We start from the raw sequence: 25,140 nt of genomic DNA on the forward strand, positions 1-25,140 counted from the left end.
GGTTAAGGACGCGGCGCTGTCACCGCCGAGACCCAGGTTCGATTCCCGGTCGGGGCCACTCCCCGGGCAGATGGAGCTCGTTAGCCCTGTAAGGCAATCCATCTACGTCCTGAGGACCTCGCTGCCACCGTCCAAGCTCACTTGGCCCCAGCAGGTGAACCTCAGGATTAAAGGTTGGGCTCAGTTCTGCGCACACTGTGTCTCACCTAAAAAATCCAATGCGCAGGCTGGAAGGTGTAAAGACCTTCCCCGGTTCTTCGTTCGCGAAGACTGGCCATTATTTATATATTCCTGGAACAGAAAAAAAGGGATATAATCAGCCATGAGTATGAATAGAAATTAGAGATACTAATCAGTAGAACAAAGAAGGTCTTGAACTACATTCCTTTGGGAGTAATGGGGGCAAAAAAACTTAACTGTCTTTAGTGAACACAGGAATTTTATGAAAGGGATGATGTAACATAGCTACAAGTGACTGCAGGGATTGAGTTTGATGATAGAGAAAGACCTTTCCAACCCTATGTTTCTGTTGTTATAAAAAAAGTCATGAATTTTTTTTCTCTATTTCCACCAAGTTAGGATAAAAATTCTTCAATTTCATTTGCAAGTTAGAGAACAATGTCAACTTTCTATTAAGAGACTGAAGCAAATTAACCGAGAAAGTTTTCAAGAACCACTTGAGCAAATATTTGACATGGCTTTTCTAGATGTACTGGAACAGACTTACAGTTATGGTTTGGTCTCTTCAGCCCTAAATTTCTTTCCAGCCCTAAATTTCTATGAGAAAATACAAGCTTGTGTCTTCTGGAGACTGGCTTAGCAAAACAGCAAAATCCCAAGTAATTTCTGTTGAGTAACTTACACTCTGCAACTTTTGGAGATATCTGCAGTGGTACGTTATTTATTATTTTTCCAGTGTTCAGAGTGTTCTAGGAAATTCATAAAGCAAACATAATTCCCAGAAGGAGATTGGAAGCTTTTGGCTTCATACCTAGGGAGTCCGGTATACACAAAAAAACCCCATTACTGTATTCAGCATTCTCTAGCAGAGAAAATGCAGCTTGGTGTGAGCTCCATTGTAAAATGCTTTTCTTCTCTGAACTTCCTTCCAGAGTGGCAACAGGATTCTGTGTTCCATCATTCTGGACCACTGCCAGGGACCCTCAATAATAAACTATGACGATGAGAATGGCAAAACATGTGTGCACATTGCTGCTGCTGCAGGCTACAGTGATATTATCAGTGAGCTGGCCAAAGTCCCAAAGTGTAACCTGCAGGCCCTGGATGTGGATGACAGGTAACCATGGAAACTCTGAAAGTAAAATTGCTGCTTCCTTTTTATTAACCTGAGACCAGCTCTGTTTATTATATAATCATGTTCCTGTTTCACAGGCCATGGGCTAATTAATGAACTGCACTCTACAGAGAACTCTGCTTGCTCAGAAACACTGCAAACCAGCCCAGCTCACATGTATCGTACCTAGTATAATAATGGACTAGTAGGAAGGCTATGTGTTTCTGGTAGGAAAAGATAAGATTATTTGTGAAAGAACTTTGTCACCGCTTGATTTCTTTCAATCAAAAGGGAACATTCTTTTCAAAACAATAGAACAGGATCCTACAACTTGAAGGTTGGATGCTGCTGCTGTGTGTATTTAAGAAATGGCAGTGTTCCTTTGTTGCATTTACGATGTTAACACAGTATTCCTATGGGACCAGAGGATCTTCACTTTCCATTCTGACAAGGCGTTTGATTCCTTTTAGGTTGAAATCTCTGTTTTGTAAGTGCAGAAGAGTCATCGTTCCTCTTTTTCACCCACACCTACCTCCCTTGGAACTTTGCTCATGAATTTAGTTAATGCAAACAGAACCAACTGGCTGTTCACATTGATTATCCTGCTCATTGAAAGCCAAGGTTTTCTTGGCTTAGACCTTCAAGTACTTAAAATAATATCATTCTTCATGGAAAAGTGCGGTAAAACAGAACAGAAATAAAACAAACAAGGTTCTGGAGAAATTTTAAACACCAGTAAAATGTAGTTGAGAAGGCTGTGTTTCTGTGGAAAGAAGGGCAAAGGGAGGAGATTAACAACACTTCAGAGTTCATTAAGACAAGACCACCTATTACAAATTCTCAGATATTTCCACAAAACATATTGTACTTGAAGAGGGGGAAAAATAAGCTATTTGCTATTAACACACAAAATAGATTTTCATTCTATTGTGTTTCTAACTGTACCCATTTGAAATTGCTGGGATTGCAGAGAAACAGACAAAGAAATGTCAGTTTTATTTATCATTCTTAAACTGTTTACTTGTGATGTTTTTTATGCTTTCCAGTTTTTCACAAGACCATAATATTACAATTTCGAAACTGGACTAAAGTTTCCAAATACAAGGTGCAGATTTTCTGCCAAGCAGAACATCAGTTTGATTCTTCTACACAGATTTAAAACAATTGTATGTGCTTTGGTCTGTGCCCATCATAGAACACAGAAATTGGCAAAGTGACAGTGGCAGTCTGGAAGATGTGTTCAGACCTTCTCATTCATCTAGGAGAGGCTTCTTCTCTTACTACCTTCATTGAGAACTCTGTGCCAACCAAAGCTAATTGTGTTTGTGTAAAGATGAGCAGAGTTTGTTCCTATGCAGCGGGACAAAGTCCCTATGCAGTGGGACAAAGTCCCTATGCAGCGCTACAAAGCTTTTTTTCAAATTTTTCTCTGCAAACTTTATGCACTCCTCCTACTCTGCAATTCCAGCAGTGGAGGAGATGCTGTTTTACAGCATGTATAGTACAGCCCTGTATCTACTTTATCTACAGCTAAATAAATGCATCTGTGCCAATGTGGAATAAGTTGCTGAAGAATTCCTTAAAATGCATGTCATAAATCTGGACAAGGAGCATATCCAATGCACACCTCATTATGTCATTAACAGTTTTAGTAGTAAATCCATTCAGCTATTTTAATGATACTCCCCTTTTTTCTGTAGGACTCCTTTGCACTGGGCTGCAGCAGCAGGGAGAGCTGACTGTGTGCAGACACTATTAGAACTGGGGATAGACAGCAGCCCTCGAGACATCAATGAAAACACTCCTCTGACATATGCAATGTACTGTGGGCACACAGCATGCATCAAGCTGCTGTCTCAGGAGAGCAGGTAAAGGTAAAGTTCACACCTTGCTCACATGTTGCCACTTACTAGAAAACAAATGTATTGCTTTCTGTATGCTAGTGAAGAGTTTGAGCCCTGTGTGATGTCTTCATGATTCCCATGCAGTACTCAGTTCAAGCTTTCCGCCAAGGTAGCAACATCAGAATTAGTCATCTATCAAAGACACATTACTGAGGCTACAATACTAGTCTACCAACCAGCACAGGGTTCTGAAGTAGTGAGTATAGCTCTGGCCCAGTCACCTTCGAGCAGAAAATCTGTCCTACAGAATAGTTTCAGCCCCCAGATATATATCCCACTTTTGTGAAATCTCTATGCACTAGCTGTGTGTTTTTGTGATACGACAGACAGATAGACTGAATACAAAAGCAACTCTGCCAGATAGACAATAAAAAAAATCTCAAGTTTTCATCCTCAAGGTAAGGGTTTGAGATTATTTTCCTAGCCTTCTTTATTTCTCTACCTTGATTGTCTCTTCTGAGTTCTTCTTTGTTTAAAAGTATGACAAAAGAGTTATTGCTTATGATCTTCCTCTCTCTTTGTATTTTTCGTGTTTCAGCAGCTGTTATTTAATCAACTTCTATTCTTCAGCTTTGGTAAATGAGCATGCACTTACATTTATCATCACATTTCTTTGTGCTTTCCCCTCCTTTCCAGTCAGCTGTTAGTATTATTTCCTATGTTACAAATTGTGAGACATGGGTAATATTACCTCTCCTCCTCCTGCACTCTGTCTGTTAGAGGACGTTAATCTCAAAACTACTACAGCAATACCGCTGTAGGTAATTATCTTGATTGATCTGAAACTGTGCTGGACTCCTCAAACCTAGGCAAGGCAAGGCAAGGGGAAAGGGCAAAGGGGGAAAAGGAAAGGGAAAAAGAAGGGAAGTAATGGCAAACTAGTGCCTTTGTTACAGTGTTAGCAACAACCGTACTGTTGGAAATACCATTTTCCAAATAGATCATAATACAAAGACCAATGGTTTTGAACCCACTTATTTCATGGACTAACACAGTTAGTATTTTAAAATTGTTTGGTAATACTGCCATCACATTTTGATTTGTACTTCCAGTAGATCTGAATCAGTTCATCAGTTTGCTTCCCAGGACGACAGACGTATAAAGAAAGAAGGACGATTCAGTATGCTGAACCACATCTTCTCTTGCAAAACAAAGAAAGAAGCTCAGAAAACCAGTCAAAAGGAGAGAAGCAGAGATCAATATCCTAAAGAAGAGACCTCAGAAGTAGATGATATCATCACCCGTTTTGACTGCATTATGAACACAAATTGCAAAGACATTCCAGATCACTGTATGACCACCCCTGACTTTAAAAGAAGGAGCACAGACACAAAGTATCTCATACCAGAAAAGAAGCAACCAGCATGTCAGGGACTTCTGCCCATCAGCACACAGAGCCTCCCCCCAATCACTGCAGGCAATTCCTTCCTGACTGCTTCCCAGAGCACAATATCAAGCTTCTCTTTTAGCACCAGTACCCACCATTTTCCACACAAGCCTCAAAAGAGTAGGAGTGAACACAGCTTGCTGGACCACAGAAGCAGCAGCCAGGCTTTGCTGGATGATCCCTGGAATGCAGACTCTAACCAGCTACCCTCCTACAAAGTCTGGTCTAGGACTTCTTCAGACAAACTGATAAATGATTTAAACTCTGATAGATCTCACAATGTGCTTTTGTGCCCTCCCTGCCTTCCCTCACTTTCCAGTTCTCCATCAGGTAATCTTTTTTTCTTGTCTTCATCACAAATCTTATAATACAGACTGATATGGCAAGCTGAGTCAGAAAAAAATAGGGACCCATAACGTTTCTATTTCTTTAATATTTTTTCAGTATCTTCTCCCAGTATGTAGTAGTCACTACAGATAGCATGACGGGACATCACTTGAAAGCTGAAGGTGTGGGAAATAAAAGAATTGAGTAGGTCTTATGAGCAAGCAAAAATGCAGATGTTTAGGAAGCACGTAAGGTACTTGGGCAGTAAGTGCCTCCAGATCATATACATGCTTTGTGAATTGCATGCTAACACCCACTACCACACCTGCTGCCTTGTGTCCATATCTAGTCCTGGAAGCAGATGTGTGTCATGGACAATGTGCAAGGGAACAGCACTGCACTCAAACTTGAAACTGTGCTGAGAGCTGCCTCTGGATCCAACCACATCCACTGCCATGCTGGACAGCTCTACACCATGCCACTTTCCCCATATAGGAATATTCTGACTGCAGGCTGCAGTGGCACCTCTTTCCACTCCTCTCACCCTTAGTGCCAGCTCCTTGGTCTAATATGCTGTTATTCAGGTTTCTCCAAAGCTGAATTCAGCTTTGATAAATTTACAGAGATGGAGTAAATGCTTTTATGCAGTGGTCTGGAAGTTGTAATGCAAAAGTAATGAAGCAGAGCCTGCAAATTCTAAGGTGAATTTGAAACCAGGGTTTGGCTGGATTTGGGATGTGTTATTTTGTTTGACTCACATCCATGTTTAAATGAATCTGGCTGGCTGGCCTGTGTGCAGGAGTTTACTTCAACGTATCAGTGTCTTCAACTTCATCTCCTTTGGGGTTAGTCCCATGCCAAAATTAAACACATCTAGCATACCTTCCAACTATTGCAACATCCAACTGAAAATGAAGCAAGCAACCCCAAACTTACCAGTACACCATTAAAAGAAGTAAACATTATACAATAAGTTGATCTATACCCACCCCAAGAGACATGAGCCATTACCCTCCAGTGGAAAGAGAAGTGAACAGAAATCCTGTTTAGGAAGAACCCCCAATTAGCTGCATGATAGTGTAAACTGCACTATCACTGACATCTAAGTAAACTATAAAAAAGCAGATCTTTGTGCACATGTCTGACAAATAGAGACAGCAACTTCAGAATGACAGGCTATTTTATGTTGTGCAAATAAAGGCTGGAAATAGCTTTTCCAGGAAAAAGGACCTAATAAAAAAGTTCCACTTCCCAAACATCAGGCCACATTCCTAAAAGCTTAATAGAACTGCTCTATAGGTGTCACTGCTTTTTTACTATGTACACTTCCCCTGTTCACTCAGCCATATGAACCCTACTCTCCACATGCCTAGCAAGGATTGCTTCTGCACAACTGATTCTGCACTGAACTCTGCAAGGTTCAGCTCACATGTGGAACATGAGAATACCTGCAGGGCTTCTTTGCAGCCTCAGTGTAACAAGGCACAGTGAGGCTAAGACATTTGAGATTATTGAAGTGGACAGCAGTAGGAGGAATGAACTCAAACTGAATAAACCAAATTGGGGGACAGTTATTTCTGGGAAATGTTTTGTAATTTGCTAGACTATTAAAACATTTGATGCATTAGCAAATGTAGTATACTACAGTCTCAAGAAAAAATTTAAATCTTTGTTTGCTCTGGACAGAAGGATAGGTGGTTTTCCTAGAAAAGATGTTTCTATGAACATCCTGTGATAAAAATCAGCTGAAATAGGACAGACTCTGTGCATCCACTTGATGTTCCATGATCTGCACATGAGCTGGGAATAGTACCAGAAGTCTACATGTATGAATAAGGGCAAAGTCATATCAATAATTTGAATTCTTCTAATTGTTACAATGGGAGCCACTTTTGCATGTCCAAAGGAAAACTAAGTAATTTTATTTCTGAAATTTTATTATCTCCCTCAGAGAATAAAAATACTAAGTCTGCTTTAAGCCCAGTTCTCTTTGTACAGCTCCCTTTAGCAAAAATTTCCAATAATAAAAATTATTCCTGTAGCTGGCAAGAAGGACTTCCTCTGAAACATATGAATGAAAAGCCTATAAGGAGGCAGAGGAATACAGTGCTCAACACAGATATTGTCTAACATTCCTTCATGATAAAAAGATCTGCTTATCCTTCTTCATGCCTATGTGTGTGGTTTAAATCTGTCTGCCCCTGTAATTAAAGCCACCTGACTTGCTGTGAATTAGAACTGCATTTACTGTATGAGCTCCAGGACTTCCAGGTCTCCAGTGCACTGTGGACTTAGAGGGATCGGTAGCAAAGTAAGCCTGGCTCCAGTCCAGCCAGCAGTGCTATGCAGGCAGCCCTCTCTGAGGAAAAATATATGTTGTTGTTTGTTGTTGGAGTTTTTTACTTGGCTTGTTTGGGGTTTTTCTCTGCTAAAGACTTAGCTGAGTAGTAAAAACAACATATGAGTTTTGAAGGCATTGAAGTGTTAATACTTCATTTCTCAGTTCATGACTGTGGGAGCTACATGTAATTTCCTACTCACTGAATACTTAGGCCAGGATTATGTATGGGTATCAATAATCTAAAGGAACTCAATTTGAAAATTTTTTCTCTGTTGACACAGTGTTGATTGTCTTGCATGGCCATGTCTGTTAATAAAGTCAGAGCTAATTTTTGTGCTCACTGCTACAAAGGCAGCTGGCACACACATGTGCCAAACCTTTTAGAGGTTTTTTTGTTCTGTTTTCTGTGCTCCTGGGAATGAAAGATGAGTCAATTTACTAGCTGAGCATTAGCACTTACACAAAGGGGAGAGGTTGCTATGGGTAACAGTGAGAATTACCTTACTTTTATGCCCTTGGTTTCTCTCAGAATTACTGCTTTGTCTTGCCCTCTACTGAGACGAGCAAAGATAGACTATACCAAAAAGTACTGTCAATACTGCAAGATGGTTTCCCAGCCACAGTACTGAGCTGGCATCAACAATCCAAAGCATTTTGTATTTGTGAGCTTTGCAATCATCCCTTTTTGCAAAATGTACTGCCAGCTACATTCCACAGGGAAAAATGGTGTAAGTAGAGAAATTTCAAGTGACATGTGAAAAAGGAAGCCTGTCTCGAATACAAGGCAGCTCTGAGAGCATATCACTCACTCATCTTTTAGATTACTAAACTTACAGGTCTACAATGATACTTTATTACAGATTTTATTAAAGTAACCCAGTACCTTCTATTTGCTTGAATAGGTAATGTGAAAAGCAGGCTATTATTAAGTTTATATTGGTATAAGCAGGATAGTGTAGTCCAACAGGAAGTATTTCTTGGCCAGGAAAGAGTAGAGCAAAGCTGATTGGGGTGGGTGTTGCTTTCTCAAGCTGAAGAACCAATTTACAGTGGGACATTCATCATAATATTAACAACTTTTACCTAAAACACAGCTCAACCTGGTTCAAAAAGAACAATGTGTAAAAAAATGTCAGCAAACAAAACCAAATGCAGTCCTGCATTTTATAATAATGAAATTGCTTCCTTTCCATTTCATTCAAAAATAAATGCCATCATAAGTGTGCTCTTGGGGACAGCAAAGATGATGTCTCAAAGAAAGAAAAACTATTTTTTCAGATGTTACATGGAACAAATAGGAAGGAAGAGCAGAAGAATACTTGCACTGGATGCCAGAACTTTTTTAAAAAGTATTCTTTTCCAAGCATTCAGATCAGTCTTGCAAACATGATTATGCTTTGTACTGTTGTTTTGCTGCCAGATATCCCCATTCATGAAATAAACATATCTCTTGATAGCAACAACAATCTCCCATCATGAAAGCTATAATAGTACATACATAATAATCCATTCGTTCTCAGCATAAGCATCACTTAAACCAATATAATTCAAATTGTACTAATGAGAGCAACAGATGATTCTCTGCTATATTGAAATTGATATATTTAGTTCTTTGTGAAAGTGGATGCAATGTCTGTAGAAGAAATTTACCAGCTAGACACTAGAAGTGTTAAAGACTAAATAAAGAGTAAAGTACAGGAAAAGGAAAACAAAGTCTGTTTCTATTAGGCACAACTCCGTTATACAAGATTCTTCATGCTTTAGCTCAATACACATCATCTTTACTCACAAGATCCAGCAGTCTGACCCAATGTCTATAACTGTTGTGGTTTTTAGATGAGAATCTTCTTCCATGCTGAGGTGAAGGCTGCACTATAATGTGGTAGTTTGTCTCATAAACACCAGTTTAGCTCCTTTCACACAGAATCCATTTAATGTGGTAGTAAAGTAGTGGGGTAGTTACACCAGTCTTGACAACTACTTCAGTGCAGCTCTAGTAAACAACTATACAGCTATTTTTCTGTAGCTTTATCTTGCACAGCCCAGCAATACATAGGTATTTTCAAGTTTTTACAAAGTTACAAGTCTTTACAAAGCCTCAAAGGCAATATCATTCTGTCTCCTCCTGTTGCTTAAGATGTCCTGCTACATCCATCCTGTGTCTCCTCTTGTCCCTGTGTGCTGACAGAGCATATGCTTGCTGTGCAGTGAGCTATGTTACAATGTCCTGATGGATGAGCAGCTATTTGCGGGACAACTCATAGCAAAGCTCATCGTAGATCTGGTGATAACGAGAAAAATAATTTGAGGGACTCAAACATCACAGAGTAAGATCAACTCAAGAAAATAATCTGGAGAAAATGATGATTTGATGCTTGCGTTTCTACTTTTCCAATATTAGTTGTGTCATTTATTTAGTGAAATGCATTACATCATCTAACATACTGTCTATTTTAATAGTATTAGACCAAAGTTAACTTGTCTTAACCAGTGATATGCCACAGTTAGCTAATCAACCTTTCATTTTTCAGTATCCATTCTTCTTTGTAAAAATGAAATTGCCATAAACAGAGTTTAATAAGGATCAGTATCAGTTTATACAAATTCTCATACATTTTCATCTGCAGCAAAACACTCTCAAAGCTCATCTTTATTGCAAATAGACTTCAGCCAGTCTCCTTTTCCAACCAGCAGCTGAACTCCATTTGTGTTCTAGTACTGAGAAAGGATGAGACCCTACTAGAGTATTTTGCAAACTAAAGCTTCAATTCTGAAATCAAATCAATCTAGTTGAGTGATTCTACTAATTTAGTATCCAAATATTCTTATGGAGAGCTAGCTATTGGGACTGTGCCTGTTTTAAGAGCTAATACTAAATTATATGAGATAAAGTGGTAAGACTATATGTGAAGGTTATATCAATCACTCCTTTTAATTAATATAAAGCAAACTAAGCAAGAGATTTTCTTCTCAGTCAGTGGTTTCTTGTTATTACACAGTTCTGAGAATTACTAAGTTTTCAATTTTTTTTTCCTAGAAGTTAGAAATTTACAGTGCAGAGTGTATTATTTACAATTATTTTTCTTTCACAGGTAAACATTTTCAACAAGCGTCCATAGACAAACACACAAAAAAAAATCTTACTCCTATACGGAACAGCTTAGCTCCCATACCCAACCACTGTGCTCACAAAAGTAAGTACAGACAAGTATCAGTTAACAGTATCACACTGTGTGCCTCTATCACTGGCATCTGAGGGCTTGAGAGAGGTTTCATGTTCCTTTTTCAAAGCATCATAGAATGGCTGAGGTTGGAAGACACCTTTGGAGACTCTGTAAACCTCTCTGCCCACAGAGAAATCTCCTATGGCAGGTTGCTCAGGATCAATCCAGTTATGTTTTAAATACATCTGTGAATGGAGATTGAGACTATGCAGTTTCTCTGGGCCAACTGTTCCAGTGTTTAACCACCTTCAGAGTAAAAAAGTTTCTTCTTACTTACTTCTGGCCATTGACTCCTTTCCCTGTGTAAGACACCAGTGAGAAGAGTCTGTCTCATTCTCCATTACTCCCTCCAATCAAATATCTATATATATTAACAAGATCCCCTGAGCTGCCATCTCTTCTCAAGGCTGAACAGTCCCAGCTCTTTCAGGCTTCCCTTTGAGGCTGGACACTCCAATCCTTTAATCATCTCTATTGCCTTTCACTGGACTTCCTTAAGTATGTCCATGTCTCTCTTATACTGGGGGCCTCAGAACTGGACTGACTACTCCAGGTGTCTCACCCAAGCTGAGTAGAGGGGAAAAATCCCCTCCCACAATCTGCTGGTATCGCTTTTCCTGATGCAGCCCCAGATGCTGTTGGCACTTTTAGCTTCAAGAGCACATTGCTGGCTCACACTCGGCTTGTTGAAGTACAATCCCAAAGAGCAGGAAAGCTTCACCCCACTCCCACAGCCTTGGCAGAGTGTCAAGACTTAGTGATGGTTCGATTGCTGGATCAAGCCAGCAGCTGGGGTGTTCTTCATATTACAAACACTATCCCTACCCCCAGCAGTGTCCTGCCCTCTCATTTTTCTGTTCCACAGAGGACAAATCTCCCAGTGTATACTGGATGAGGATTTGCAGTCTATTGTTTGTCATCCTGCAGATCAGCCAGACCCCAAACCACTCATATTTCAGAGCTAAATTTAAGACTCTCTGCCTCTTATAATCTGAGTTTCAGAAGCAGTTCTGCAGTTATAACAATATTACTAAAAATGAAACAGCAGAGGTAGCCTTATAGGGAACATCAGATAGGGTGGGCATATACAGAATCCTGCACTGCTGCTTCTCTGCAAATAAAAAAGGAAAAAGTAGAGATGTGAACTACTGAGGTGGTATTCTCTGTCTGCTCTGAGGAAAGAAAAGTGCTTTTAAAATCCCAACTCCAAGCGTTCAATTTTTTTAAGCTTTCTACTAGCATTCTCTGTCTTCTACTTATAGCATAATTGTAAAAAAAATATTTCATAATCATTACTGTTCTTACAGTAATTCATATAAATAGTCAAGGATTTAGTTCTAGTCTCTTGCCAAAAAAATTGTTTTACAAATAAGATAAGATTACCACAACTAATAACAATTAACTAACACAGCACATTCATCCAGGTACCATTACTGGCTGAATATTATTTCAAGCCAGTAACAGAAAAGCAAAATTATTTGCAAAATAAACTACATTTTTTCTTTCTTAACATAAATGACACATTTGCTCCTAGAGCTTTCCAAATAGCTGTTCCAGAGCCAAGATTTCACTCGTTCTCCATCCAGCCCTAAAAATATTATCGTTCTGGACACAGCCTTTATCCAGGCAAAGTGCTCCAGCAACAAAGATTGAACATCATCATTTGTGTTTCTCTAATATTTATATTACATAAGATATGTGTTGAAAACATGCAATATAAAAAATAAAAGCAACCAAAAAGCTAGAACAATAAAATAAGCATAAACTAGAAAGAGAACTGAAACTACTCAGAAATTAACAGAAAGAAGAAACATCTCCCCTAAAAAAGGAAGGGCTATGAAAAAAAAAAAAAAAAAAAAAAAAAAAAAAAAAAAAAAAAAAAAAAAAAAAAAAAAAAAAAAAAAAAAAAAAAAAAAAAAAAAAAAAAAAAAAAAGAAGAAATGCTAAAATCTCTGAGCAGAAACATTCAAAAACACACATTAGAAAATGGAAAATGAAACAGTAACCTACAAAAAGAGCACTTGAGTGACTTTAAACCACAGTTTATAAATTCTCATGCTCAAGATATTCCCAAGGTCAGAGAGGTTCCTCACATGGTTTCTTGAGTAGCCTCAGCACATAGTGCATCTCTTATTCTGCATGCTGCTGCTTCACCTCCAGAACACTCTTTGTATTTCATCATGCAATACTCCCAACAAGCCCTGGAAAACAGGCTTATAACTATTACACACCCCTCACAGAATGACAGAATAATTTTCCAATAAAAATATGGGACTTTAGAGAACTCTTGGCTGCTCTCACTTCTTCATATGGCTTAGAAGGTCTTACACCACATTGTTTCTGAAGGAAGTGACCTTAGTACTTGTTGAATGAAAAAACAACAACAAAAAACTCAAACAAAAAACTACTTAAAAAACCTGTTTCTACAGATCATTTAACAATATTTTCTCGGGAGTGGTGGTTGGTTTTCCTGTTGATCACCATGATTTCTTCTTTCCCAAGTTAACTGCAAACCACTTCACAAAAGCACACACATCTCTGCAGAAGGCCATCATTGTCCACTGTTTGCAGTCCCTTCTGCTGGATGATATACTCCTTGGGCAATGCCTCTTCAATAGCTTTATTTTTACCTTTGCAGTTCGTAATAACAGCCTCTCAAGAGTCACTAGTGAGCTGAAAAAGCTCCCTGAATTAGTATCTTGTACTGTACCACTAGGTCTTCAGTGGGTGACTGTGCGCTTTGCATGTGAATAATTACTGGTGCTTTTCCTGTATGTAGCTCCTGGATGTATGAGAGCCTGCCTTAAGGGCTCTGGCTCTCACAGATCCCAGTTCAGGCTCATGGGTTTCAATACATGTCATTATATGTATTGTTTCAAAGCCATCCATGTACCGTAAATCCTGAATCAAATATTCTGAACTGAGCATAGTATGTGGGACTAGGAGGAAATCACTGATGTTTGGATTCTTTGAATGAACATGGATTTGTCATGGCTACCCGGTTATGGGGTTGACTATAGTGATTTGCCCTACTTAAGCCCATCACTAAGGGCTTAGCTAGTGCATAAAGTGTTCTGGATATTTTTCCCACAGTTATGAACTTTGAATACATTAACATGTGACTACGTTCCAACAAGGGAAACAAGTGAGCCTCACAAATGCTTTTGGTTTACTCACCAAAATTTCAGAGAATTCAAAGCACTCTGCCATGTGCCAGAAAACAAATGGGCTCATTTATTGTATTTAGCTCTCCCTGAGTCACACAAATAGAATACCAGCTAAAACAAAGTATTATTGGTTTGGTTTGGGTTTTTTTCATGGAAAGGGAACTAAGTGACTTTCTGAACATGAATTAACCTTGAATATGACTCACAAATTGCAGTACACTGCCAAAGGCCTGGCAGCTCTGGTAAATACTGTCTGCTCAGAACAGCTTGAATAGTAATTGAAATTAGCTTAAAAAGAAAAAAAAAGTCTACCAAGTTTCTAAATCCTCTCTCTAAAGATTCTGCTTTGCCCTAAATCAATACCTGATAAGTCTTGGAAAAATACTGCTCCAGACAGATATAGATATAGAGATAGAGACAGAGGTAGAGATATGCAGTCAAGGCCTACTGTACATATTAGAGAGATAACATTTTATATTTTCAACAGGGCAAAATAAAACACAAAATTTCAAACCAGAACACCTCAGGAAAATGCTAATAGCCTCTCATATATTCATCACAATTAGGCAGATGGAAGAAATCACAGATGCAATGAGAATGCAGTCAAGGAAAAATGAATGTGAAAAATTGCAAGGAAAAATTCTGTAGCTGAAACTGAGATGGTGTTAACTCCAGTAGGGAACTCTTCTGAACTGTTTGTATACAATGAGCTTGAGAATAAAATGAAAAGAAGCTAATGCAATTCACAATAAATTCCAAGGCGGAGAAAAATAGGTCTATATTAAGGTTCTCAATTCTCCTTTTAAAAAATCAGAAAATTAATGAGTTGTCAAAATGGAGGAGCTTAAGGATTTCAGTTTAGAGAGAAGATACAGAATTATATTTTAATTCTATTGTTTTTAAGAGAGAAGATATAGAACTATAAATTTTAGAAAATATATAGAGCTATATTAACATTAAAGTATAATGTTACACTGCTGAGCGTGAGGTGGAAATTAAAGATGATTAAATTCACAGCTTCTTACAAGACTGCGATAGAGAGATACAACAGGTGTGCCTTTGGTGTTTCAGTGTGCATCTCACTGTGTCACAGGGTAATGGGCTACTTCTGTGGCCTGTGAATAGCAGAGCATGTATAGACCTGTCTTTATGATGTCTTTTTGTGCCTAGATCAACCCAGACACAATGTTCCACATTCTTCCACTTCATCTTCCTAAGGTATTTATCAGCATTTATCCTGGTAATAAATTTATCCTGGGTAATAGAGCATTTTTGTTAAAAATAATATATTCCCATGAAATATTTCTGTTTCAGTCAGCCTGTGGTTTGTGATGAAAAAATGTGTTGTGGAAATCTCTCCAAAAGACCAAGTTTTCTCCAGACAAATTACAGATTCTCTGCTTATCAAAATCAAAACTTTGAATTTGCCAAGTCTTATTTTTCACCAAACCCAAAATAAATCACTTAACACTGCAAATGTTTTCTTCAGCTGATGATTAGTCCTGCCAGGCTTATGTGTTTTTTTTATTTTGATCACATTTTTCAAATACAGGTTTGAGTATAGGCAATAAGAGGCAATAGTTCAAAGAAAGTAGCAAACTCATTTATAAAAATGCTGTGTGTTTGACTATGCACTCTCTTTTTTTTTGTACCTCTAGTTCAGCTATCACCTCAGGCTGCTAAGAAGTTTAAGTCCCTGGGGACTGGTGCAGTCATTCTCCCACCACCTCCAGTCTCCAGATCCCAGAAAAGGGGACATTCTCAGAGTCACATCCTCTATTCTCTCTTGCCGGGTCTATCAGGAGAGCCTCTGAGACTAAGACATGTCCTACCTGCTATTCCAAGCCAGAAGAAATCTAATCCTGCAGAAGAGCTTGAGAAATCTCTCACCAAACCAGATGCTGAAAATTAACTCATCACACTGGCCTAAATCAGTTGAAGTAAGTGCTTGTTACAAGATAACTGTATAGCAAAATCTCATTAATTTGCACTAATGATACTCCTATGAACTTGACTGTAAATGAATAAAAACCAAGAAAATATAGCACATCACAAAAGCTGCACTAATATAGCACATCACAAAAGCTGCACTATATATAGATATACACACACATATACATATATATATATGCGTTTTCATTATAGATTTCATTTATTATGAAATTACTAAATATTTAATATGCTGTAAACTTATTTTATGAATGGAATCCTCAACACGTGACTTTGTTGCAGTAATGTGCAGAGAAAACAGGAACAAAGAGTAAGATTTTATGCATGATTTAAAAGTCAGAACTAGGAAACATAAATTGGCAGGGTTTCTCTGTAGTTTGTAAATACAAAGGTGCTGATTCGGATGCTGTATACCATCAAAAAATCTTTTTAAAATTAAAACAATAAGCTGAAAATAAAAGGTAGTTTTAGCAATTGAGGTCTTTTGTCTCTTTGCTTTTCACATATTTGCTAAATTAAGTTTGTGGGTTTTGTGAATTCAACCTGGTAAAAAAATATAATGAAACACTAATCCCTGTGGGACAGACAGGGCTGTAGTGTACACTGTTCAAAACTGTTCATTTCACTGCCTGATTTATGTCTTTTTCATTTAATTCTTCATACACCCCAGTGACAAAAATGCAATTGTGTATTATCTTCATAAAACAAGGATTGCAGAGTCCTGACTTTTTAGGCATTATTTTATCACTTTGATCACTGAACTGAAGGAAATATAACTAGACTGCTGTTCAGTCAAGCACTTTGGCAAGCACTATAAGCCTTTGACTAAACATTGCACAAGACTGTCCTTTCCTAGAGGTCAACAAGTATGCCAGCCTCTGTTTGCTTCAGGATTCTTATCTGAATCTTGCTGCCATTACTTTAGAGGCTTCCGCACTTCTGATTATAGAAGGGCTGTGGGCATTACTGTAGGTTGGGGTGGGGGGAGGTAGTCCCCTTCTGACACCCTTCTTTCTCACCACTGCTAGTAAGACTGTCCAAAATTAGCTCTACATCAGCAGCTCATTCAGCCAGGACATGGCACTTTGTTTATCTCTAGATAAATGTTCTATTAGCTGTACAAACAGTTTTTTTGCTCTGTTGCAGTAAAAGACAAACCTGACACAAAGAAGAAGATAATCATGTCCCAGTAGCTGCAGTTTCCAATTTCCTTGTGGTAACGACTGTAAATAGAATGACGGCTGGTGGCTGTCACAGACAGTCCCAGAAGGAAAAAAAGCAGAGCATAACAAGAGCTGCTCTCATGCAACACACCAAAGAGGGAACTTTTGCACATAAATAAAAGAACATTTTATTTTTAAACATCTAATCCAAATGTCAGAGTATAAAGCTCAAATTCAATAAGTGATGCAAACATCTAGCTTCATAATGAAAAACATGAGAGTAAAATGCTCATGTGCTTAGACCTCACAGGAAACCTAATCCCTGAGGCTGGACAGAAAAAACACTGCATGACAGAAGCGTGCTCTGTTATACAAAAAATCAATTTTGCCATGCACTCTTTGCACCTGACCAGTCCTGCTCAGTCCAGCCTCACTGAAAAGTCCAAAGTCTCTCCTACAGTGAAGCAGACCAGTATTTGCTCTACAAGGCCACTACCAGAGTTGCTCTGCTCTCCAGAGCCCCTGAACTTCTCTGCTTGAAACTCCACGTATTCCAAGTCCCAAAATCTCTATTCTGACCCATGCCCCTTTGTACCTCTCCCTGTAGCCTCACACAAGGAACAAGTGGCTCATAAGTCATGTCCTAGAAATATTAAAGCTTTATTGTAGACTTCATGCCACTATCACTCAGTACAAAGCAAATGGGTTTGGTGCAGACTGCACAGAGGAGAAGGAAAATCTAATTCATATAGTTCTGGCTGGCAGCAAATAACCTCTGTGTAAACTGTAAGTGTCACTGTAGACATCACAATGAGGTTTGTCTTCACAGAGTGAAAACCCAAAGTAACCACTCTGGCAGAGATTAATTATCTTTAGTTCAACACACTGCTTGGGAACGAGTACAGCATATGGAAGGAATGGAAGACCAAATGGCTCAAGTAAATCCCAGTGAGGTCTCCATTGCCACACAAGCCCTTTTCAGTGGGTAAGAAAACCATGCTTTTAGCAATAAAAAGAGGCAGGTCACATGTTGCAACTCCATTTTTTCCTGAATAGAAGGGGATCCTCATTGTAACTATTGGCTTTGAGGAAAGAAGTCAATCTCTCCTATCTCTTGTGTTACCCTGCCTGTCCAGGGACCAGGAGAGTCCTGAGCTGCCCAATGGCAATCATAAAAGCTGTGGTGGCGCCCATTTGTTTGCCAGCTGCTGTTCCATGTTGGAGACAAATATAGGAGCAGTCTGTGTTGGCTTCCCACAGAGGCATGAATAAATTTTAAATGTTTCCAGTATTACAGCAGAAGAGATAGGGAGAGAAGTTTCCCCATGCCTTAGGCTAGACACTTCCATTCCCAGAAAGAAAGTAATCAGATGTCCGTTTTTCCTATTTATATTAGCAGTGCTTTGTTAATGCAGCATGGGAGGACAAAGGTGAATAAGAAACAATTTTTGATCAAAGATAACACTTTCAAATTAAATTCCTTCAAAAAATGCAGAACTTTGAGTCAAGTCACCTGAAGCTAGAAATACACATTACCACTGCCTCCTTTCTATGCAATACATTTGACTGAGAGGACGCAGCTGCTAGATGATTTTTTCCTATCATTTGCCCCTTTTTTCCTCATCTTTTTCTATGAATGAGTGTTTTCTTCTGTGGGCCTGCAACCAGGAAGGACGTTTTTGGGAAAGGAATGCAAATCCAATTGCCTGTTCACAAGTAAGCGCAAAATACAGACCTTACCTGAACGGAATGAGTCTTGAATGAATGGTAATCTGAACTAAGATCCAGGTCACTGTTCTAATGTGTTTCTTCTGTAGGCTGTCAATAAAGGAGTTTGTGTGTTACCAAATACAGATATTTTAAAATTTAATGCTCATAGAAAGGATTAAAAATTATTCTCAGAAATGAGAAACTATTCTTATCACCAGAAACTGTTGTTATCATGTGGGTTTGGTAGCCAAATTCTACAGTAAATAAACAAGATAAATTAAGCTGAAGTCTTTCACCTTCAGAGGAGAGCACACTGTTGACTGCAGCATACTGCATGAAAGATAACAAATGAACCAATACCTACTCTGACCTTTTGCTTAGACCTTTCCTGGAAGATAATGGCAGGAGAGACAATAAAAGGCTAACATAGTTGATTACCAATTGCCAAGAAATGTCTGGTCAGTAGGTCACGACACAGACTTTTTTCCTCTCTGTATAGCAATTAAATATCCCTGGCACATTCTTCTGTGACATTAGTGGAGTGTTTACTCATAGAGTGTCCAGTACTCAGGTATCTGGGGAGTTTCATGTGGCACTGAGAGCTAAGAAAATACATACACATACAGGATATATTTTCTGACCAAAAAACCCATAATGTCCTAGAAACTATAGACTGAAGCCACTTGAAGTTTGTCATTGTCTCTGTAGTCTTTCTCTCTCAGCTAAACATTTTGAAAAGATTGATTTTCCTGTAAACAAATTTCCCATCTTATTTTTATTGTGGACTCCAACACATGTCTTTTGAAAGCTGCCTCTGGTTTGCCACTGCTTAGGTTTCTTCATGAAAACAAACTCATGTCCACTAAAAGGGTTCACTGTAATTAATATACATGGAAATTTCCACTCAGATGTAGTGACTTATCAGTGGCATAGGTCATGAGGAGCAATTTGTGTCCTGTCATCCTTCTACTTCCTTCTGTTATGTTGGGGTTTTTTTATGCCTAACAAATTCACATCAGGATTTTAGTGTTTTCACTCATATATTCACATCTACTGTTCAGTGAATCAAATGCTGCATTTATAGGCACTTTAAAAGCACAGGTCAAGCCTCTCCTACACTGATGCAGAGCTCATAATACTTAGTTTCAGAAATGCAAAAATCAATATGTCAGGACTTTCAGCCATATTACTCCTTTATTGGAGTAGTTTTTGTTAATTCAAGCGCCACCTTCTTAACTGTGATGATTGTCACACAAAACAGGAAGAAATACTTTTCCAATTTATTTTTCACAACGAAAATTGCATTTGACTGTCACATCTATCAACACTAGTTTTCAATATTTTGTAAATATAAGATCAGCACATGTCAGACAAGTGTAAGAAGCATACCATAAAACTGTGGCAGGAACCAGGGTGAGTGATTTATGTAAATGAGGGGGACAAAAAAAGCAAGCACCAGTTTTTTCTTGCTTCTGGTGTTTTTTGATAAGGTGGCAAACAGGAAGAGAGTCTGCTTTCACAGAGCTTTTATTATCCTCTCAGTTTTTATGTGAGGATAGTGCCTGCTTCCTAAAATCCACAGAGATTTTGTAGCAAACTGGAGGATATTTTTATACATTCTAATGAAATTTAGCACTTAACAAAAAGTAATCATTCCGTCACTGAAATCTTCCCAGTAGGCTTGCAAATAGTATTATCCCAATGGCACATATGGCAGAAAGATGAGACACTAAAAACTGGGGCTGACAGGAACTAACTTTAGTGTTCAGGTGTTAACCCTCCAAAATATTTCTATTTTTTCTCCTTACAGGAACTTGTTTTGAGTGTTTAGTATTTATGACAATTGGTTGGAGGAATGCAGGAAGCAAATTAAGGGCTGAAAAGTAAAGATTTTAGGTGGCTATTCTCAGGGCACAATGTAGACACAGAGCCTAACAGCAGATCCTAGCCACTGGACTATGCTTATTCTTTGCAAAAATCTGCAGAAGGAAAGGACCAAGAAACAGACTTTTATCTTCAGGAAAATGAAGTGCCAACCTTCTTCATGGCACTTACTTTGTGTGATTAGTCTCTGGGTTAGGAAGGTAGAGGTGCCAGCTGAGATTAGCTCTACTTTTGTCTCATTGATCCTCTTTGTCCTTTCATCTCCTTAATTCTCTTAGATGATGGAAGAGCATAGGCAGAGATTTTGGAGTTACAGTACCACTCTGACATCCCAAACTACAGAAAAGAGATTAAACAAATTAATACATGAAGAGCATGTTCCAGCTGCTCTCCTGATAGGTTTTGAGAATTCTAACTGAACTCGTAACATAATACTCATCATCACAGAGGACAGTTTTGTTTCACATCCTCTAGCTAACCCAAATAAAAATGTTGTTGCCCTCTAGTACCACCCATGAAGGTACAGCAGATATGGTACATGTCGTCAGTACAACTTTTCTTGGGCTGCATCATTTGGTAAGCACCTCAGCACATCATTTTCCCCAAAACAAGATGCTGGGTGAACAGCACGTGGAATGCAGAGCTGTATTTACAGGTTAAACATAGCAAAGTGATGAGGACAAAGTGGGGTTGTCATGCCTTCAAGATTTAAAAGGCCAGTGCTTACACAGCTGGCTTCTGTGAGCTGAACCAAAATCACCAGTTCAAACCACAGAGGTCAGTGGAAAGCTATAGGATGAGTTCAGTTCTTAATGACATACTCTTTACACCAACAGACCAGTCTGAAAAGTTTCTTGTTTTGCCAACCAAATACACAGAGCCATGAAAATAAAATCCACATTAGCATAACTCCCTTGTTTAACATTCTAAACCCCATAATACAAGTTTAGTTACCCAAATGTTGGGCTAAGTTCAACAACTGGGCCAGTTCAAACTAACAAGTACAAATTGCTTCAAATGATGACTTAAAACATGCTAATTTAAAACATGAATAAAGCCTATAGACTTCTGTCTCTGCACTAAATGTCACTTGTTTATGGCTTACATGCTTTTACATGAGTAGAAACTTTACCCATCTCCCGGCCCATCTTCTCAATGCTGTTGGACATCAGCTAATTCTCACATTCATACGCATTTCTGCAAGTTTACAATCTCTAGGAGTGTGATAAATTCTGCATTCCACACAACAGTTTAGGTTGGGTTGGTTTTTTCTTTTGTTGCTACAGATAATCACATTGTATTATTTACCTATGTAAAAATATTACACTGACAATCAAGTTGATTTATTTTTTCCAACCATTTTTTAAGAAAAAAATTTAATCCTCTCAGCTGCCTGAAGTTGAGAGGTATCAGATCTGTGTCAAAATGTTCTCTAAATAAAGACACCTACAAAGAAATGTCGCCACAGGTGTGAACTACTTCCTTTCAAGCACATCTACCAACAATTTCAGTCTTAGTCTGAGAAACCGCCTTTCAAGCTATTTTTAAATATATTTTCATAACAGAAATCATGTCTCAGGTCAAAAGAGAATTTTTACAGAGAAAAACATCCTAGTGAAGGGCCAAAACTCAACAAGAATTTAAGATGCCTACTACTGTAAAAGACAAGAAAAAATGTTTCTATAAATACACCAGCAACAAAAGGAGAATTTCCATCATTTACTGGATGCAGAGGGAGACATTGTGACAAGGGATGAGAAAGCAGATGAGGAACTTAATGCCTTATTTCTCTCAGTCTTTAATAGCAAAACCAGTTGTTCTCTGGATACTCAGCCCACTGATGTGGAAGACAGAGATGGGCAAAATGAAGACTATAATCCAAGGGGAGATGGTAAATTACCTGCTACACCACTTAGACACACACACAGGTCTATGGGGGCAGATAGGATTTACCCAAGGGTACTGAGGGAGCTGGTAGAACAGCGCACCAAGCCATTTTCATCATTTACTAACAGTCCTGGCTAACCAGGCTGGCCCCAGTTGACTGGAGGATGGCACATGTGATGTCCCCATACAAGACAGGCTGAAAGGAGAATCCAGGCCTGTCAACCTGACGCTGGTGTTGGGAAGGTCATGGAGCAGATCAGTGTGAGTGCCATCACTCAGAGCATGCAGGACAACTAGCAGATCAGGCCCAGCCATCATGGGTTTAGGAAAGGCAGGTCCTGCTTGACCCACCTGATCTTCTCAGGGAGAAGCTGTGAATGCTGTCTACTTGCACTTCATTAAAGCCTTTGACACCACATCACTTTTCTGGAGAAGCTGGCAGCACATGACTTGGACAGGTGCACTCTTCACAGGGTAAAAACTGTCAGGATGGCCGGGCCCAGAGAATGGTGGTAAATGGAGTTGCATCCAGTTGGCAGCCAGTCACAAGTGGTGTCCCAAAGGGCTCAGTATTTAAGCCAGTCCTATTTAATATCCTTATCAATGATCTGGATGAGGGAATCAAGGGCATCCTCACTAAGTTCACAGATGACACTAAGTTAGGTGAGAGTGTTGATCTCCTAGAGGACAGAAAGGCTCTGCAGAAGGATCAGGACAGCCTGGATAAATGGGCTAAGGTCAGTTTTATGAGGTTCAACAAGACCAAAGGCTGGGTCCTGCACTTGGATCATAACAATCCCAGGGAGTGCTACAGGCTATGGGAAGAGTGGCTGGAAAGCTGCCTAGTGGAAAAGGACCTGGGAGTATTAGTTGACAGAGGCTGAACATGAGTAAGCAGTGTGCCCAGGTAGCAAGGTCACAGGCATCCTGGCTTGGATCAGCAATAGTGTGGCCAGAAGGACCAGGGCTGTGATCATCCCTCTGTACTCAGCACTAGTGAAGCTGTACTTCAAATCCAGTTCTGGGCCCCTCACTTCTGTAAGAACATTGAGGGTCTGAAGCAAGTCCACAGAAGGGCGATGGAGCTGGGGGAGACTCTGGAGCACAAGTCCTGTGAGGAGCGGCTGAGGGAGCTGAGGGTGTTTAGCCTCAAGAGAAGGAGGCTCAGGAGAGATTTTCTTGCTCTCTACAACTGCCTGAAAGGAGGTTGTGGCCAGGTAGTGGTCAGTCTCTTCTCCCAAGTAACAAGATGTCAAGCATTGGCACAAACTGTCCAGGGTAGTGATGGAGTCACCATCCTTGAGGTTATTTAGAAGGTGTGCAGACGTGGCACTTACGGACGTGGTTTAGTGGTGGACTTGGCAGTTCTGGGCTAACAGCTGGACTTCATGATCTTAAGTTTTTTTCCAACCTAAACAATTCTGTGATTCTATGACATTTTTGTTTTGGCAATCATTTGGATATCTTCAAGGGTCTGCATTCTCCAGGGGAGTGTTTCTTTCTTCTGCATATGGGTGATTCCTGAAATGAGACCACACTGATCCTCCATCTGTTGAATTGTTATCTACGTCGTAAAATGAAGAGTGGTAACTCCTCAATGCCAACACCACAGAGTATTTGTGATACATTATTTGAAATGGTAACACATGAACTTCCTCAAACAGCCATGTTACAACATCAAATGGCTGTAATTAGTTGCACTATATCAGGGTATGGTGTACCACCTCACTGTAATGACAAGCATTTGTTCAGGCATTAGATTTTTGGACTAAAACTCTCGGTCTGTCATTTTTGTCATTTTTAAACTGATTACCCAATCTTCTGGGCAGATCTCCCAGACTGTGTAGTCTTGTCTGTACAATGACTAAGAAGATACTGAGTAAGAGTACTTGGTGATGTGGGGTGGTTGAGTGTTCTTTTGTTTTGTTTTTAGTGCTAAAGGAGTGTCAGCTGAAGGTTGAAGTTCTAGGAAAACAAAAATGACTGTCTCAGATCACCAGTTACTTTCTGCTGTGTACTCTGAAAAAAAGTGTCACTTTCTTTATAAAAATGGTATGTTACATTCACTTTTTCAATGGATTAGTAAGGTACATTATTTTAAAATCAGCACTTGCTTCCTGGGGCTTAACCACTCCAATCCTCTGCAAACAGGAAACAGTAGAGCCCAGTTCAACAGAACAGAGCAGCAGAGCAACAAAATTAAACTCCGTGTGTTGAGCTCCAAGTCCCATTTGCCCAAACAGAAGCATGCTGGAAAGCTTTTGCTAGGGGGAAGGAAGGAACCAAGGAACCACCACATCATGTCCCATTTCCAAGGTGAACCTCACAGTATGATTTGAGTTGAATCAAGAATTTTCAGGGAGGTATTCACAGTAGTTGTGAAAACAACTATTGCATGAATCCTAAGTGACTACCAAAAAAATCTAAATAAGATACATGAAAGATAAGCAGCATGGTCTCTGACTTGACCTGATTATTTTTCAAAAGTATCCATAGGGTTATCCTTCCCACATATAAAGAAACAAGCACTACAGTACAGTTCCAGTTTTTGTATTCAAAAAAGGGACCTGCTTTCCAGGCAGAGCCAGAGGAGCTTACTCCTTCTCTTACTATTGTCATCCTAACAGTGACTCTCTCTCTTCTCTTGGATTCCTGGCCACCTTCTGCTGTGAACATACACTGATCTTCACACTACCTATTCATACTGGCTAGCACCAGCACAGCTGGCTGAGGCACCACCTCAGGAATGTGTTCTATATACATCCAAATTGTTCAGCATCATACAACTGTGCCATATAGTGCAAGGACTATGCTAACAGTTTTGACTTTCTGGGAATACTTATCCAGTTTAAATCAAGATCTTACTGGCAAGTACTTTTAATAGTCTCTAGCAGGAATTTAA

The 25,140-nt window shown here is 39.2% G+C and overlaps 1 protein-coding gene across 1 annotated transcript; it reads left to right on the forward strand.

The window, feature by feature from the left end:
- Positions 1–1,112: 1,112 nt before the first annotated feature.
- On the forward strand, positions 1,113–23,122 carry ANKRD55 (ankyrin repeat domain 55; the record flags this gene model as incomplete). Its single annotated transcript, XM_027900183.1, is given in 7 exon segments — positions 1,113–1,297; positions 2,995–3,162; positions 4,251–4,915; positions 10,346–10,447; positions 15,303–15,550; positions 15,552–15,584; positions 22,712–23,122. Coding segments are annotated over 7 exon segments (1,812 nt in total), but the record flags the coding sequence as incomplete, so codon positions are not given.
- Between the last annotated feature and the right edge of the window lie 2,018 nt (positions 23,123–25,140).

Source organism: Empidonax traillii, unplaced genomic scaffold (assembly GCF_003031625.1).
Source record: "Empidonax traillii isolate 1590-97213 ecotype Southwest subspecies unplaced genomic scaffold, ASM303162v1 scaffold714:size326938, whole genome shotgun sequence".
Classification (NCBI taxonomy): domain Eukaryota; kingdom Metazoa; phylum Chordata; class Aves; order Passeriformes; family Tyrannidae; genus Empidonax; species Empidonax traillii.